The following is a 19,118-nucleotide window of genomic DNA, read 5'->3' on the forward strand; positions in this document are numbered from 1 at the left end:
ATGATTTGGTTTTGGGTTCGGTTGGATCTATGTTTGTTTGTGGATTTGGTGTATGGTGGTGGCGGCATGGCGTATTGGGGGTGGGGCTAGTGGCGTTTTGGGGGTGGTGGTGGGTCAAGGGTTACTAGGTCGGGGGTTACTTAAGGGTTTACTAGATGGGTAGGTCGGGGGTTACGTAAGGGATTACTAGATGGGTTACTTAAGTGGGGTTACTTAAGTGAGGTTAGGAGCTATTTAAGTAAGGTCTCTTAAGGGGTTACTTAAGTGGGGTTACTAGAGGGGCTATTGACATGGCACATTGCCGCACCGTGCGGTTGACCGCACCAAAAACGCACACAAGTAATATTATAATATCCTTTTTTCATGATTTGTACTATTGTGAACTAAAGATACTACGTATTACTGATTAATATAAGCATGATAAATGATGCAATTCGAGTAAAAAAGAAAAGAAGAATTAATTTGATAAATAAAACCACTACACCAAACAAATGTTGCAAGAATTTCATATACGAAGTACAAGCCTGCTCTCAGTTGAAATATGTAAGAAGTTTAGTTTTCTGCACTATAGTTGGCATTCAAATCACTGAATAATTAATTTACTTGTCATAATAGCACAACAATCAATCAGATGCTGCTTTCAGGCTGCCCAAAGAATTATAATGAGTAGTGAAAAACTATAAAGAAAGGTAAATTATTTTCTATACTTGTGGCTTCCCCAACATTATTTTAGCCTTTTCACCTTCTTAGCCCTTCTACTTTGATCCCTATTCTTGTCATGAAAGAGGATTCAGCTTTTCTCGACACTGATTCCGCTACCACAATCACTGTAGTTAGAAGATGAGAAGAAGATAATTTGACGGCCAAAATTTGATATACGGACAGCAATCTAACAATGAAAGAATTCCGACCCTGAGGAATTTGATCGTATCCTAACTCTAAATAGTTTCAGAAATTGTCCCTGCAGGAAACTTCTTCATAAGTGCCTCAGTTGCTAGCTGTACTTTCCCTTGGTCCTAAACATAAATGAAAAGCATGTTAATATCAAATACACCACTTCGCTTTTATGCTTCATCAGAAGTCTAAATATCATAAAAATTCTTATAGAAATACCTTTCCTTCCAGCGTAATCACAAGAGGCCCACGTCTTGACTTCCGATAACACCCTTTTACATAATATACAAAGAATTATGTTCAGATAGTGATAGAAAACAATGATTTCCCAATATAGTGTAACAGAGTTTTACCAATAAACAAATCAGGAAACTCAATACGCATTGCTGATAATGGCTGCGCAGCTTCTACCTGCATATATTGTTTGGCAAATAGTTAGAATTAAAGTTCAAGTACTTCTGAAGATAATGGGATCTAGTTAAACGCTGAAGAGCTATTTGCTTCAGCTTCAGTCTTAAATAGTTAACATCGGTGCTAATCATACTAGTCAAAATTGTTTTGTGAAAGAATTTTACTTTGAGAGCTTGAGACGGCAAGCTAATTTACTAATCCAATTATCTATATCAACATAAGGCCTTAAATATGTATCTAATACACCTTTTCAAGGGTAAAACATATAGAAATGGTAACATTCTCAAACCTACGCAACAATTAATATATGCACCCGGGAGCATTGACACACATCATGCTTCCCCCCCCCCCCCCCCCCCAACATACAATTAGAAGTAAAAGCATATATAGTTAGAAGAGAACGAATCCAGCTTCATTCATATAAATCCATACAGTTAATATACTAGAATAGCATACGGCTCATACCAATAGAACATACAGTGGTAAAAGGGTAGAGTTCAACATACATGAACATGGAAGTATATGATAAAAGCACATGCAAGTCTAATAAAAAGAACATAAATCTGGAGCATCTATGAGTCATTTCTCAAACAGGAGAAATCCGTCTACATTTTTTGGGATTGCAGGGTCAAAATCCTTTTTTTCAACAAAGAATACATTTTTTAAAATGAGCAGCTAGCACAAATTATAACAGAGGGAAGTGCTCCTTGTAACAGCAAAAAAGATAAATATAAGCCCATTCCACTGAATTTCCCCTACTAATTTTGAAAAACCTGCTACCTGAGCCCACAAAGAAGCTTAAGTTATCTTACCCCACTCTCTTAAGTGGTTCCAGTGCAGGGCCGATATCATGTTCATTTGCTTCTTATTAGTCCAACAGTGGAATATCAGTCTACACTTCCAATAGTACATAAACAATCTCCATAAATTGCAGACCAACACCATGCACACTAACACCCCCCCCCCCCAAACACACACAAACAAAAGCCTCATGTCGGGAGGCCCATGGAGGAGGGGGTAATATTAAGATAAGCTATGATAATTTCTAAAATGGCAGGTGCTGACAAGCAAGAAGAAAAAGGAGGTAGTGAAAGTGTGCGGACAAAAGACGTTGACTACAGAGAGCTAAGAGATTTCTAGCACAGGAAATTACTCCCAAAAAGTAAGAGGAAATGAGCAATTCTTTACACATACATCTGAAAGAGTAGTTGACAGATACTTTGAAGAAAAAGGCTTTGTCAACATTAAGATCCCACTAGAGGCTGCAAGCTCAATCAAGCATTCCCATTCTTTATCCAGCTCTGCTAGATTTGTTGCCATGAGAATAATAACATTCTGACACTTCATCTGCAAATAAAATCCACCAGAAGTTTATTTCACAGTTCACACCCCGTTAACCAACCTTTAGCTTGTCAAACAAGAAATACATAGACAACATAGTTCAACAGGAAACACCAAATAGAGTATTCACTGGACATAGTGACATATTACCGACAGAGATTACTAGACATTATCAGCTAAAAATAGTGAATTCCATGGATCATAAACTTAGCTCGGGCGATTTGAAATTTCCATGTCAATTGGAAAACAAAAGGCATCTTAGTAGCAGTGGTTATTACTAATCTTTGGTTGAGTATTAAAAGGATCATATTTTGGCAAGAATCTGACTAGCTTATATGCATTGGTTCATGTACATTCTATTCACATACTGGATAGTATTAAATTTCAGTTCATTGTCAAATATTCCCTCCATCCCAATGAAAGTTTGTTTACTTGCAGAACCCAGGTTCGAACTGACAGGGCTCAAAGTGTAGCTCCACCTTCACAAGGCAGTGCAACTAGATTCTCCGAGTGTTCTGCACACTTCAGGTAATATTTAAGTAGCAAATGTCAGCCTTTTTTGGGGGGGTCGAAGTGCAATTAGGTAATTAGTATTTGTTGTAAATTTGTTGCAGCTGATTTGGGTCAGATGCAATAGCTTATTATGAAAATGCAATTAACATTCATCATCATTTTAGTCAGGTTTGGTTCATATCAAGTCAATCTTGAATTGTGACAAAATCAAGTTACCTATTTCAGACACACTTCAGGTTCAATTCAAGTTGGATCATATTGTCTTGTACATGTCAATGATGTGATCCTTATCATCCCTAAACAATTACTAATTCAACTACAGATTAAAAATTAAACAGCTAGAAAATCAGTACAGAACTTCAGAATATCCAGGTTTGTTTTTGTGGACATGCCAAGAAATTCTTTTCCCTAAACAGTCAAATTTGATTAGAAATAAAAATGGAAGAAAGTCTTTATTTATTTATTTAATATAATATCATTCATTGTTGCAGAATGCAGAATGCAAGATTGGGGATCTTTGGGGATCTTTGTGGGACTGTGTGAGAATATAAACAGTGTGTTCAGTCACATACCAATGGCACAGGAAGCTTCTCATGATGCAACAGTTCGGTGATGCCCTCTGGTAGTTGTGCCATCTGAAGAAATAAACTTACGCATGTGAGATGATGGGAAAGCATACAGAACCAGCACATTTTAAAATGTATCTAATAAGGCAGCCCATACCAAACCGCTGAACACTCCTACATCCTACCCATGCTATTTAAGAAATCCTCCTTCACATCTCAGGAAACGAAACGCAAAAAGCTTACCATAGACAGCAGTAAAAGACAAATGTAAACAAAGACCTCCAGATAATATCTTGTTGAGTGACCTATTTTCAGGCCACCAGCAAGAAAGATACCTGACTTTAATTCTTCAACCACCCTCATACCAGTTATTCTTATTTCTAGAATAGATCTACACAATACACCTTATTCATTGGATCAACTAACTTCATTCCCAACTTATTTTTAAGATTTCTGCTTATTCATTAAGGCTCTATGTCTCCAAAATAGCACCATCATACCCAAGTGCTCTGAGATAAAATCAAAACATGCTAAGGTGGAAAAATAGGGTTTGCAAAAGTCAAAATTAGTCAAACATCGAAGTGCAAATAGCCACTAATATAACAGAGCTTTGCAAGAATTTTTACATTTCAAAACTGTTATTCTCTCTGTAAACCTACAATAAATTGTTTTGACGAATTGCTTCTTTAAAATACTACATAGTATATGTATATTAAGGAAGCTACAAAGAATAATGAAGAAACTTGGATATTAGATACCAACAAGCAGCATCTCATCTAAGCTATCTGATGACTAACATCTACTAAAGAGCTATGATCTTGTGCAATATAATAGAGTGCAATATATTAGAATGACATTGACCCTCGCCCAAACCAGAGCAACCTCATCTTGTCACTTCAGTACCGCCAAAAGTGAAAGCTATCAGGCTTCCATCTTTCTACACCATCTGACCTTTACCTAAACCATGCCTCAAAATCAGATTCAAATCCCAATATTAGATCTTACTCTTATAGCTGTAGTATAGAAAAATGATGATAACTTCTAAAAAGTCTACACCCCCGTGAAAGTGTATGTAGACAAACATATGCGTTTGTGTGCAAGAGTAGATAGGTAGAGAGAGGATGTTCGTGATTGTAAACCTCGTTCTTGTCACCAGTTGACTGATAGCCCACTATGCTTGTCAGGTATTCTTCAAATTCTTCATCAGGTGCCTAAATTACAGACAAATAAATGAGAGTTTGATAAATAAGCTACCAATCAACAAAAGTTTAACTCAAGTGATACAACTCACCAAACGAACACCAAATGATTTTGCGATGCCGGAAAGAGTAGCATCTGAATGTAAAGGACCAATCCCACCATAGATAAATACCTAGAAGAAATTTTCAGTTTCTTTTAGTACACAATATAAGGCTCTTAAAGTAGATATCAGTACCCACATTTAATTGTAGCAGTACTGGTTAAGACTAGAAAACTCCAAGATCAATAAAAATTTACCATATCACTGGTAGATTTTTGTCGTTCAACACTTTCAGCAACAGAATCTATCTGCGTGTCAATTTAAAAATAAGAATGAAAAGGTCAATTACATGAACATGAAACACAAAAAGAATTAAAGTAAAAGCCAGACTGACATTTAAAATTAAGGGTTAACAACCATTGCTTTGTAGCTTATAAACAACATTAGAACTAGATGAAATCTATCAACCATTCAACTTTTTTGTGAAGACTTGTAGTTCTCAACTAGAAAACATAACTACGAATGAGTTCGATTCGGCGATTCCCATCAATTTCCCACTCAAGCAATTCTTGAATGCTCCAGCCGCTTTAGCCAACAATGGCACTATTTCTATCCATCAAAAAAGCACGTGATACGTTCAAATTAACCATTTTCATACATTTATGGTTTACCTTGTAATTCACTTGTCAAACTTTTAACAATTGCCAACTAAAATTTCTTCCGAAAGAGTTTTTTTTAAAAATGAGAAGTTAAAGCTAATAAGTCTTCAAGGTTTTTTTTATTGCCAGATAACATCTTTTAAAATGCTTTATTGTTTGTCATCACCATTTCCCACCCAAAAATAAATGTCATTAACCCGGCTTCCTCCCCTTCTCTTTTTTTCAGTCATTTCTCTCACTCCCTCCCACCGAATTCTTCTTAAGAAATCCAAAAAACTCCATTCCATGTACAGAAAAAGAAAAATCAGCCGCTGGATATTCATACAAAATGTAAAAAGAATTTATCTTATACTACCTCCGTTTTTATTTAGTTGACACGTTTTAACTTTAGCACTATTCAGACACCTCCCTTTGACTGTGTTTTGTGCTTTATACGTAATGAAAAATATAGTCATGTGGGATCTTGTTAGATTCGTCACATTATATACTTTCAAAATATCAACTTTTCATAATTTTTGTTTATCGATAATTAAAGATATTAATGATTGAATAAGTGCATTGGCAAACGTGACTAAAGAAACGTGTCAACTAAAAAGAAACGGAGGAAGTATGACTCTTTATGTTGTAAGATGACTTCCACCGTTGAGTAGAAGATACAACATTGGTTTTTGTTTTTTTTTTTCCTTTTTACACTCCTTTTTTTACCCAAACTTTGTAAATATCTAAGATTCATTTTTCACCCAAATGGTTTTTCTTCTTAAAACTTTCTTCTTTTCCTTCTAATAAAAATTACCCTATTTCTTATCAGAGATAAGTTTTCATAATTTATTCATATGCTGCCAAAATGCTACATCTTTATCTAACTTAACCATCAGATTTTGATCAGGTGGACTTCAGCATGGAAAGACCTTCAATCATTAATTTTTACTGGCGTAGGTTTTTTCATAAATCTTCTCCTTAAGGGTTGATTCTAGGGATGGGTATACAGGGGTTGTTTAAGGGCTAGAAATTTCTGGAGATTGGAGGAATTGTGTTGTTGGTTTTGCATTAAACTTCATTCTTTGCAAACTGTGATGAGGAAAATGCAAATTCAAATCCCAATTTAGAGGCTTGTTTGTGAGAGAGAGGAACATTCATTCATTATTTGAATAAGGAGTGAGAAAGGAAAGTGGCTTGAGAGGAAAAAAAAATTGCTAAGGTGAGCAGATTGGAAATAACAGTTCAATTAAGTAAACATAGCGTTGAAATTCAGCCAAAGGTTTAATCATTAAATCATTATCCAAAGCACAAATTTTGTACAAAATAAGAGGGAAATGGAGGAATTGGGCTCAAAGGAGAGAGATGAGATCATGAGAAGTCAAATCAAAAGAGGGAAGTGGAAAGGAATATAAAGAGGGGGAACTAGAAAGGAAGGAAAATGTTGGGAAAATGTTTTCTTAAACTTATTTCAGTTGTCAATTGAACTTGGATAACCCTTATAAAAACCTTATAAAAACTTATTTTGTTTTCCTTTATTTGAACATACTTTTCTTAAACTTATATAAGCTAAACTTATTAAACTTATTTGAACTTATTTTCCCTTTGAAAAAGTGGAAATAAGGTAAGCACACAGGGCCTTAATCTCTAGATCCAAAATCAAGAAATATGCTCTTGCCAATTAAAATATAAATTAGGGATTGGTTACTTACATCACTTCGAAGGACATCGAATTGTGTCACTGTCCAGCCAATGGAATGAAGTTTTTTGCACAATGATGGTCCCACGAGATCCTCAACCTTACCAAGCCTGCACTATCAAATTATTGACATCGGAATCTCAAAAATACAAAATTTTGATGTCCGAACATACAGGTTAATAAGATATATATTACACAGAGTCAATATTTTATTGACAGCCAAGTCACTTAATAGGAACTTGCTTGAGTCATCAGTTAACTCTGCTGCTTACCTGCTACTGGTCACAGCCTCATACTGTTTTAATATATAAATATTAGGCTTATTAAGTAAAACTCGGTTTTATCAAGTAAAATATTAGTAATCACATAAAACAAATTGTATCAGTATAAAAATATAAATTGATCTCACCAGAGAAAATAAGTTTCAGTCGACAAATTCAGTTTCAATCAGGAAATATAGGTTTATCTATATAAAATCAGCTATATCAATTAAAAAACAGGTGAGGAGAAAGGGAGATAAATTTTCTAAGAAACATTTGTCACAAACACAAGTAACATAGTAAAACATCCAAAAGTTGAGCAACAGCTTTTTCACTTTGCCTTGACAATTTTCTTTTTTGATTGGGGATGCTTAAAGTAGACTGTCCTAGATAGGTACCATTACTCTTTGCAATCAATGTAAAACTCAATCAAACAAGATTTAACTGATTATTTTTAGCAATTCCTAACAGGCATGATTTGTCAACAAGAAAAGTCTAGGTAAAATAGAGGGAGTTCTCAATTTTCGCCGAACAAACAAAATAGGATCACATACATACAAGATACAATTATATGGTCCCAGATCCCAATAAACAACAAAACATATCTTTTTGCGAGCCACCTTAATACTACCTCCGTTTTTTTAGTTGACGCGTATTCCTTTTTGGGAAGTTTTTAATTAGTGAACACATTTCTATTTTGGATAAATTGAGTGTTGTAAAATGTCAATTATAACCTCACAACTTTTCTAAATCACCTTCTCTCTCCTTCCCTCACATGTTCACCACTTTCACCATACTCTCCGACCCTCTGTACTTCAGCATCTTGTTCATCACTCAAAAACAAACACCAGACTACTACCATCATTCCAACACCAACAATTCCACCGTCACCCCCCCCCTCCACCACCACTGTCAACTGCAAACACAAACACTACTGCCACCAAAAACTCCAAATTCTCTCTTCCTCTCCATAACATCTCTACCGCTCCCAAGCCTTCTCCAATCCGGCAACTCGTAGTCTCGCATGGTCGTTAGTCTCAACAATGGTGAGGCGTTTTCATCTTTGCGGTGGTTTTCTTTTTAAGAATGGAGGACAAATTGGCCGGGGAAAGTAAAATTCCTAAATTTTGATGAAAACACCATTTTTGTTTTTGACGAAGGTTGAGCAAATTGGGATTAGGGTTGCTCTATTGTTAGTGTTTTCACTGTCGGAGGTGATGGTTTTGGATTTGGGTTTGGGTTAATGGTCTATACTTGGTGTTTGTGAGCTTAAAAGCTGACGACAAAAGCTTCGTGGTGAGAAGGAAGGCGTCCACCAAGGTTGGGTAGTAACGGCTAAGGAGTAAAGATGGCGGGGGTCGTGGTGGCTCGGGTTAAGATGAAAGCTTGGGGTAATGGTGGCATATATTACTGATTCTTATGAAGGAGAAGGGTAGGTGGGTTAAAGTTGGATAAAAGTGCATGTCTTTTGATTTTCTCTTTCACCTATCCTTAATATGCGCACCAAAATGAAACGAGTCAACTAATAAGAAACAGAGGAAGTTGTGATATTTTGTTGGATATGGTAGCTTCACTGGTTTCCTTTAGGGCTAACAGGCTGGAATTTATAACAGTTTTACTTAATTTGGGGATTAAGAAGAATTGGATTAAGTTGTAATAGATTTTTTTGGTTGATAACTAGCTTGCCCTTAAGGGCCATATGAAAATAAATATACATATTGAAAGTTGTGCGCGTCAAGTTCATCAATTCGAATGCACCTCTTTAGCACTTCACCCCCATGCGCTGAGTGCTTCATAGCCTATGCACTTCTTTTCATACATAGCTATTAACACATTCTATTTTGATTATCTTTGGTAATTTATATTTAAAGAAAATATTAGTCATGTGAGATCTTGTGGATGCATATCAGCATATACTTTCAAAATTATCATATTTTTATATTATTTTTACTTAATGATATTTAAAGTATTAATGGTAGAAGTAATTTGTTGGCAAGTGGGATGATAGAAAGGGTGCAACTAAAAAATCCTACGCGCACAAGAACTTAATGCTGAAAAACCACCAGAAAATGTTATTATTGAAGAACTTCGTAAAATGAGAAGGTTTTATGTGAGACCGTTTCACGTGAGTCCGGATTATAATGCACACACCCATCCCCTCCCATTCCATAGTTGTCTCCGTCGATCTCCGGTGTCTCGACCACCACCACCACCTTCACCCCCGTCGTTTCATGCCCTTTTCCGTCATCAAGAAAACCCAGCAACCCGAATTCAACCCCGAACAACCCATCAATGAAAGACCCGAATTCCTACCTCTAAGGCTCAGTTCTTTGGGGGAAATAACCAAGGATATTCTCAGTGTTGTTGCGTCGCTTATCAGTGTTTCATTCCCTTCTCTTTTGTTGTTGGGCTAAAAATTTGTTCATTTCAAGTCTCGAGGCTTGTTGTTGGAGTACTAATTTGTCTTTTGAAATTACAGTTGCTTTATATTTGCATCATGTTTGAAGGCTACTGTATGTATAATGTTATACAAGTACTTAGTTTACTAGGATGATTTTAATTTGTGTGGTGATTATGTATATCGTCATTGAAATTGGTGTGGTAATGGGTTCCATTAGCTGTTTTTTTCCTTCCTGCAAATTTGATCTCGTGCTCCGTGCTCCGTGCTTATTTCTAGTATTGTTCTCCAGCTATTGTTTTCATCTTTTTAGTATGATCAATATTGTCTAATATCTGATACTTATATATCAATATCTGACTATTATAATCTAATTCCTAACACATTTAATCTAATACCTGATAAATATAATCTAATTTCTGACCATTACAATCTAAAATCTGATAATTATAATCTAATATCTGACTATTATAATCTAATTTCTGACAATTAAAACCCGAAAAAAACATTAAGTATTTTTTTTTTAAAATCAGAAATAAGATTTTGTTAGTCAGAAATAAGTTAATTTTCGTCAGGAATTAGATATTTTTAGTCATGAATAAAAATCACTTTAGTCAGGAATAAGTTAACTTTCGTCAGGAATTAGATATTTTTCTGTTTCATAATCGGACTCACGTGAGTCCGTTCTACACAATACTTTTACTCGTAGAATAGTTCCATTTTAACAATGAAATTCTCATCAAATGATTGTGTGTGTGAGCGAGTGTGTGAAATTGTATTCTTTTCTATGTCTAAGAAACCCTATTACAGATAGTAGTTGACCGTAAAGATGACAGAAAGTAAAAAGGCACATACAAACGCACCAGATTTGCAAACAGAAAATAAAACAAACAGTGGACAACTCACAAAAGGAAGTAAACAAAAGGTTATAATAAGTTTAACAAATGTTAAGCTTTAAAATAAATACAGTACTAGTAGATAAAATTAAATATGAAGGTGATCTCTCAGTAAGAAGCAATTTACAAAAAGACACTGCCAAAGCGTAAGCAAGTAAATCAGGATATTAAGAAAATAGAAACAAGCAAAATACCAGTCCAGAATCAGCACCTACAATTAAACAACGTAAAACAAAGGACTCACAGAATCTCATCCCCGACACCAATAACTGAAGCTGTTGGAATACAAGTTTGTTGTGATTCCACATCAGTTGTTCCATTGCTAAGAGAAATATTACTGTCAGCTACTTTAGATTTCCTTGTCCTCCCAGCTCTTTCTGATCTTCCATCTGCAAGCATGTACGCTGGCCTATATTCCACTTTACCGCTAGTGGGATTACTAACAGACAGAAGACTATTTGGAACTGTGTCATATACACTTCCAATGGAAGTATAGCTGCCAGAGGAAGTTTAAGAAACAGTAAATATATGCATGTTAGAACTCATACCGAATAAGGCAGAGGCTAATAAAATATAAGCAGGATGATGCTTATGCTACATTCCCACTACAATAACAATCTAGATATAGATATTGACAAAAAGCATCAATAAAAATGCACAAAGCTCAGTATAAGATGGAATATTACCCTTGATCATAAAGGCTGCAGTAAGGTACCTTGGATGTTAGTAGGAACGCCCATACATCTCTGTAAAAGGTTTATCAGAAACATTAGATTAAAAGAACTCCAATGAAACAAAAAAAAAAACATTGCAAACATGCCAAAGACATTCTTCCGAATTGACAACAAGACAATAGCATGTGGAATTTAATTCCTATTGAATTCACAAGACATCCAAGAAATAATCTTCGATATAAAGACAGCAATAGAGTATGTTCTAACCTATAAGACCAATCTAAGATGGGGTTGACTCTCATAAATGGTGGCCACCCAGGAGAACTAGGAGAGAACTGCTCTTGGCCTACCTGCAACATGATATAGCATAATAAAACATCAATTTATCATCTTACTGTGAACTATTTAGTGGAAATTCTGTATTAGATAGCTATGTCAAATATAGAAGCAACCACTATTTCTTGGTAAAAGGGCGCTCTATTTATGCCATACCGCGGTAGGATCACCTATACGAACACCGAGGAAAATGGCTCTTATAGGCTTACTCCTCAACAAACCTTCCAGACCAGATTTAAAATCCTGACGAAGGATGTCCAATTGCAAATTATAGCTGCTCAAAACATCAGTAAAACTAATAAGATTTGTCACCAACAACTAGAAAAGAAAAAAACTAATGAAACTATTCTTACATAGCAGCTGTTTCATATGTGAATGAATTTATTTCAGGGAAAGCACAAGGGCTCTCAAAATATATTGTCCTAATTGGAAATTTGGATTGATTACATCCAAGATCTTCATCATGCTTTACTTGCTCCAATTTATGGAGATAATACCCAGCTCTTAGAAGATGCAACAAAACCTGCAATTTATAGCATTGTTAACATCAACAAAGGAAAGGTGAGATAAGTGCTTTTCTCTGGTTTATAAGAACAGAACCTACAATTGAATCTTTTCCTCCATTGAAGCTGAAAGCAACCTCTTCAATGCTGTAATGGAGGGAAGTTAAGAATTCATACAACAAGAAAATCATAACAAAATACCACATAAAATTACATGAAATCAGAAATCAAAAGTCCTAAAATGAAATCAAATAAAGGACATACTTGTAAAGAGCAAGAGCTCTCTGAATAACATAGACAGCGTTGTTATACTTAGTTTTCAACCTTTGATCATTGCAATCTGCAATTGCTTTATTGATCTCCATTAAATCACTGCAAAAACAAAAACCCAGAAAGATTAGATCATAACAATTGATATATCAATTGGGGTTTGACTAAAAATTTCAATTTGAATAAAAAAACTTAATGGGATTGGAAAAGTTTAGGTAGAACTTACAAAACAGAAAGTCAAATTTCACAACAGAAGCAGATTCAAAGTCTGATGTTAAGCAGAGATAAGCAAAGGGGTGGAAAAAAATTATAGAATAAGAAGATGTAAGAGAGTATTTTAATAGTTAAGAGAATTTCCAAGAAAAGAGTGCAAAATTGGGTTAAAAACGGACAAAATGGGTCAAGGGAATGGAAGATGTATCTTTCAGAATCCACAGGTTTTTTATCTTTTGCAATGCATTTGGATTTGGATTTGCATTTTGGGATTCACCTTTGGCCGTTTTCTAGTTTTATTTTCCCTTTCTTGCTGCACTACTAGTTGCTGCTCCCTTTCTCTTTTCTATATATATATACGAAGGCCCCGTTCTTTAGAGCTGCTCTGCTCTGCTGAAATCTGCTCTGCTTTGCTCTGCTCTGCCCTGCCCTGCCCTGCTCTACTTAAAATTAATACTTATTATTGAATTATTATAATAATAATGTATATTTAATAATAATAATAATAAATAATTAATACTTAATGATAATAATAATTAATATTTAATAATAATAATAAATAAATAATATTTAATAATAATAATTAATATATAATAATAATAATATTATTAAAAATTAATATTTAATAATAATAATTAATATTTAATAATAATAATAATATTAATAATAATATAATTAATATTTAATAATAATATTATTAATAATAATAATATAATTAATATTTAATAATATTAATATTATTAATAATAATTAATATTTATTAATAAAATTTAATGATTATAATAATAGTAATAGTAGTAGTAGTAGTAGTAGTAGTAGTAGTAGTAGTAGTAGTAGTAATAATATTTATTGTTAGTAGTAGTAGTAGTAGTAGTAGTAGTAGTAATAATAATAATAATAATATTTAATAACAATAATAAATCATTACTATTATTATTATAGTATTAGTATTAGTAGTAGTAGTAGTAGTAGTAGTAGTAGTAGTAGTGGTACTTGTAATAATAATAATAATAATAATAATAATAATAATAATAATAATAATAATAATAATAATAGTAATAATAATAATAATAATAATAGTATTAGTAATAATAATAATAATAATGATAATAATAATAATAATAATGAAATCTGCTCTGCTCGGCTCTGCTTTGCTCAGCTCTGCTCTGCTGAAATCTGCTCTACTTTGCTCTGCTTTGCTCTGCTCTGCTGAAATCTGCTCTGCTCTGCTCTGCCCAAAAGCTCAAAAGAACAGGGCCGAAGTATACTAGATGAAGCCCGTGCGATACACGGTTTGTTTGAATTTTTTTATTTTTTTTGTATTTATGAGCTAAAATTTGTTATATACTTAGATAAAATTCCTAATATTAAAAGATAATATTTAATTAATTTAAACTTAAAAATCTCATTCGCCAATTTTGCTTACGTGGCATTTGAATTATTTAATTCTAAAAGAAATTAATAATCTCTTATTTAATTGGCTAATACTAAGATTTATAATCTTACATGGCGCGCTGAAAAAATTAGATCCTACGTGGCTCTTTAAAAACTCGGGGAAAAACTCCCCTTTATATATATATTAGATTAGATTTTTTTCGGATTTTTCACCAAATAACTATGGATTATTTTTGGGTTTTTCTAAGCTATGCCCTCCTCCCAAGCTCTTTGGTTTCTAAGTTGTACCCATGCTTTTTCAAAGTTATAAGTTGTGCCCTCCACCTCACGATATTTTATCAACAATACCCTTTGACAGCCATATCCGTTAACGAAAGTTAAGTTATTTTATCAACAATGGTGTCATGGCGTTATTAATTGGACATGTGTCCAGCTCTAATTGGTTTAACACTTTAAAAAAATTTAGAAAATCAGAAAATAAAATAATAAAAAAAAAAGGTTATTGTTAACGTCAAAGATTATTGTTAATAAAAATTAGTGAGGTTGAGAGCACAGCTTAGACGTTTGCAAAAGCATGGGCACTGCTTAGAAACTAAAGAAGTTTAAGGGCATAACTTAGAAAAACCCATTATTTTTTAATTAACCATGTGTCCATGAAAATTTTCAAATTTAACATATATACTTGAGTTTTACAAAATGTCATCAAATGCCTTTAATGATAAAGACAGTTAATTCCATTTTTCATTAGTAGGGATGTTAGTGGGGCGGGTTAAGTAAGAGACCCGCCCTACCCCCCTCCCCCGCTCTAGTGGGGCGGGGATGGGTCTTGGTTTGGTGGGTGGTGGGGCGGGGATGGGGATAAAAATCATACCCGCAATGGGGGATGGGGCGGGGTAGATTTTACATTGTACCCGCCCCATCCCTGACCTGCTCCATCCGCCCCACTTCGTACCCACCTTATCCCTACCTCACACCCACATATATTTTTGTTTGTTTTTTTTTTTTTGGTAATCTATATTAATTATGTTGGATTGTATATTGGGAGGTGGGGATGACGAGGGTCGAAGCTAGGTCGTTGAGGCTAAACCCTACCCAAGGTCAAACAATATTTATAAACACTCAACACACCCCTACACAAGTATAACGGTAAGTCGAGGGTCGAACCCAACGGAATGGTGGGCTATTGTCTATTGTCTATAGTCAAGCTATTTCGAAGTCTAGAGATAGGGTGTGAAATCTATTCTAGGACAAACACGACAAATAAACGAGAAGAAATCAAATGTAATAAGCACTAGGGCTAGGATCCATATGTAGTCATAATGGAATCAACTAATTGGGAGGTCAAATTGGCTAAGTCAAGCAATGTGAGGGAAGATCAATCATGCAACCAATAGAGCATATCAAGCTATTCTCCTAGAGGTCTAACTAGCGTCAACTACGATAAACTCTAGCTAGGAAACATCACAAGACACCTCAATCGTGTAAATTTAAGCCACAAATCAATGGTCCGTATCAATGTGAACTTACAATGCAATCTAGTGCAACAATCAAAGTTAGCTACTCTTTAATTAATCACACACATGCACATGATCATCAACCAAATTTAATAACATCATCAACTCCATCAATTTTCCCCAATTAGCATTAATCCATTACTCATACATGCTTCACCATTACCCTAGCAATCTAACTACTCACAATCCATAGAAATCAAGATCAAAACAAAGCTAAACAACAAATTCATCATGATCAAATTGAACAAACTAAAATCAAATCACAAATCAATCAAACTTCAATCAAACTTGAACATTCAACAAAACAATTGAAATCAAACTAAAGATCAAACTAAAGATTGAATTAAAGAAAAGGAAATCTTACAATCTTGATCAAAGATCAAAGGAATTAAAGAAAGCTTCAATCATCAACAATCCACCATGAATTTCTCTCACTAAAACCTAGAGTTTCTCTCTCTAAAAATCTCTCTAATTTGATCAAAAACTAATTCTAATTCTATTTTAATTCTTCTCTAATGATTCTTTCTCTAAAAATAGAAGGAAAGACTATATATAGGAAAGATACAAAAGAAGATTTGGTTAGATCGTCCAGGAAAAAGGGTACGGAACAGGGCACCCAGGCAGGTACGCCCGCACCACCATATGATGCACGGCCGCACCACCCTCGTGGGCACTTTCTCTCTTTCTTTGTCCTAGCTCATCCTCGTGCGCTCGTCTTGGTGATGATGATGAACAGTAAGGTAGGAAGTCTTGAAATGGATATTTTAGTGGGTTCATGGCAAAGATGATGCCCCCATCGCATGCGTGCACCGATCTCTTGACTTGCACCTTGCGTTCCTTCAAACTTGAAGCTCCAAAAGACGAACATGAGTCATCCAAATTGATGAGAAATATGAGAGGAAGGCTCGGGAATCCTTGGAAACACGATCATAACCTAAAAACAAACGAAAACAAACACATAAAAGGGAAAAAGAACAAATAAACAAAGAGATGCACAAAACAAGGGAACTAACTACAGAAAGCACAAACTAACGAAATAAAGAACAAAACTAAGAAAAACTAAGGAAAAGAGCTATAAAATAGAATGAAATTCATCCTAAAAGAGATCAAATGAGTGCCATAAATGACACTCATCAGGGGATTAGGCGGGTCTTTGGTGAAATTTTTTCCATGGAGGCGGATGCACGATACTCTGTGCATCCAGTTCTTTGTTTTTCTAAAAAAAAGGCGGAATGAACATATAGTTGTTCAGTAAAAAAAACATATATTTGTTTTGTAAAGAACATATATCTATATTATAAAGAACATCACATGTAGTTGTTTTGTAATAAACATATAGTTGCTTTGTAAAAAACATATAACTATTTTGTAAAAAAAAAGATCCAGCTTTATGTTCTTTATATATATAAAGAACATCCGTAAAGAACATGATAATATAATATAATGAATTTTATTTGTATTCAACCACCATAATCTAAAGACAAAATTTAAAGAACATTTCAAAATAAACAATTAATATAATGTCACAAATAAAAGTACATTATACTGACAATCAAATAACATGAAGATAAAGAACATTATTATTAAATAGCACGCATGTTCTTTTCACTATAATGTTCATTATATTTTAATAGTATGTTCTTTTCACTCTAGGTATATGTTCATTGTATTTTAATAGTATGTTTTTTTCATTGTAACTATATTGATATGTTCATTACGTTTCTATAATATGTTAATCCGTTTTATAGAATATGACAAGGGTTGAAGCTAGGTCGTTGAGGCTAACCCCTACCCAAGGTCAAACAATATTTATAAACACTCAACACACCCCTACACAAGTATAACGGTAAGTCGAGGGTCGAACCCAACGGAATGGTGGGCTATTGTCTATTGTCTATAGTCAAGCTATTCCGAAGTCAAGAGATAGGGTGTGAAATCTATAGTAGAACAAACACGACAAATAAACGAGAAAAATCAAATGTAATAAGCACTAGGGCTAGGATCCACATGTAGTCATAATGGAATCAACTAATTGGGAGGTCAAATTGGCTAAGTCAAGCAATGTGAGGGAAGATCAATCATGCAACCAATAGAGCATATCAAGCTATTCTCCTAGAGGTCTAACTAGCGTCAACTACGATAAACTCTAGCTAGGAAACATCACAAGACACCTCAATCGTGTAAATGTAAGCCACAAATCAATGGTCCGTATCAATGTGAACTTACAATACAATCTAGTGCAACAATCAAAGTTAGCTACTCTTTAATTAATCACACACATGCACATGATTATCAACCAAATTTAATCACATCATCAACTCCATCAATTTTCCCCAATTAGTATTAATCCATTACTCATACATGCTTCACCATTACCCTAGCAATCTAACTACTCACAATCCATAGAAATCAAGATCAAAACAAAGCTAAACAACAAATTCATCATGATCAAATTGAACAAACTAAAATCAAATCACAAATCAATCAAACTTCAATCAAACTTGAACATTCAACAAAACAATTGAAATCAAACTAAAGATCAAACTAAAGATTGAATTAAAGAAAAGGAAATCTTACAATCTTGACCAAAGATCAAAGGAATTAAAGAAAGCTTCAATCATCAACAATCCACCATGAATTTCTCTCACTAAAACCTAGAATTTCTCTCTCTAAAAATCTCTCTAATTTGATCAAAAACTAATTCTAATTCTATTCTAATTCTTCTCTAATGATTCTCTCTCTAAAAATAGAAGGAAAGACTATATATAGGAAAGATACAAAAGAAGATTTGGTTAGATCGTCCAGGAAAAAGGGTACGGAACAGGGCACCCAGGCAGGTGCGCCCGCACCACCCTCGTGCGCGGCCGTACCACCCAGGTGCGCGACCGCACCACCCTCGTGGGCACTTTCTCTCTTTCTTCGTCCTAGCTCATCCTCGTGCGCTCGTCTTGGTGATGATGATGAATACTAAGGTAGGCAGCCTTGAAATGGATATTTTGGTGGGTTCATGGCAAAGATGATGCCCCCACCGCATGCGTGCACCGATCTCTTGACTTGCACCTTGCGTTCCTTCAAACTTGAAGCTCCAAAAGACGAACATGAGGCATCCAAATTGATGAGAAATATGAGAGGAAGACTCTGGAATCCTTGGAAACACGATCATAACCTAAAAACAAACGAAAACAAACAAATAAAAGGGAAAAAGAACAAATAAACAAAGAGATGCACAAAACAAGGAAACTAACCACGGAAAGCACAAACTAACGAAATAAAGAACAAAACTAAGAAAAACTAAGGAAAAGAGCTATAAAATAGAATGAAAATCATCCTAAAAGAGATCAAATGAGTGCCATAAATGAC

At 34.5% G+C, this 19,118-nt stretch overlaps 1 protein-coding gene across 1 annotated transcript; it reads right to left on the bottom strand.

Annotated features, from left to right (window-relative positions):
* Window positions 1-439: 439 nt before the first annotated feature.
* LOC145616654 (bifunctional cytosolic FAD synthase/FAD diphosphatase-like) lies at window positions 440-13,133 on the bottom strand. Its single transcript, XM_081671416.1, has 17 exons — window positions 12,863-13,133; window positions 12,631-12,738; window positions 12,468-12,513; window positions 12,217-12,386; window positions 12,020-12,137; window positions 11,795-11,877; window positions 11,540-11,599; window positions 11,098-11,349; window positions 7,313-7,409; window positions 5,223-5,273; window positions 5,017-5,097; window positions 4,865-4,936; window positions 3,732-3,794; window positions 2,500-2,652; window positions 1,248-1,305; window positions 1,114-1,166; window positions 440-1,016 (listed from the first exon to the last, which is right to left on the bottom strand). The coding sequence occupies exons 2-17, from the start codon at window positions 12,729-12,731 to the stop codon at window positions 939-941; spliced, it is 1,536 nt and encodes a 511-aa protein (XP_081527542.1). The 5' UTR covers window positions 12,732-12,738; window positions 12,863-13,133; the 3' UTR covers window positions 440-938.
* Between the last annotated feature and the right edge of the window lie 5,985 nt (window positions 13,134-19,118).

The sequence above is a fragment of the Chenopodium album genome, chromosome 26 (assembly GCF_948465745.1).
Source record: "Chenopodium album chromosome 26, dcCheAlbu1.1, whole genome shotgun sequence".
NCBI classification, from domain to species: domain Eukaryota; kingdom Viridiplantae; phylum Streptophyta; class Magnoliopsida; order Caryophyllales; family Amaranthaceae; genus Chenopodium; species Chenopodium album.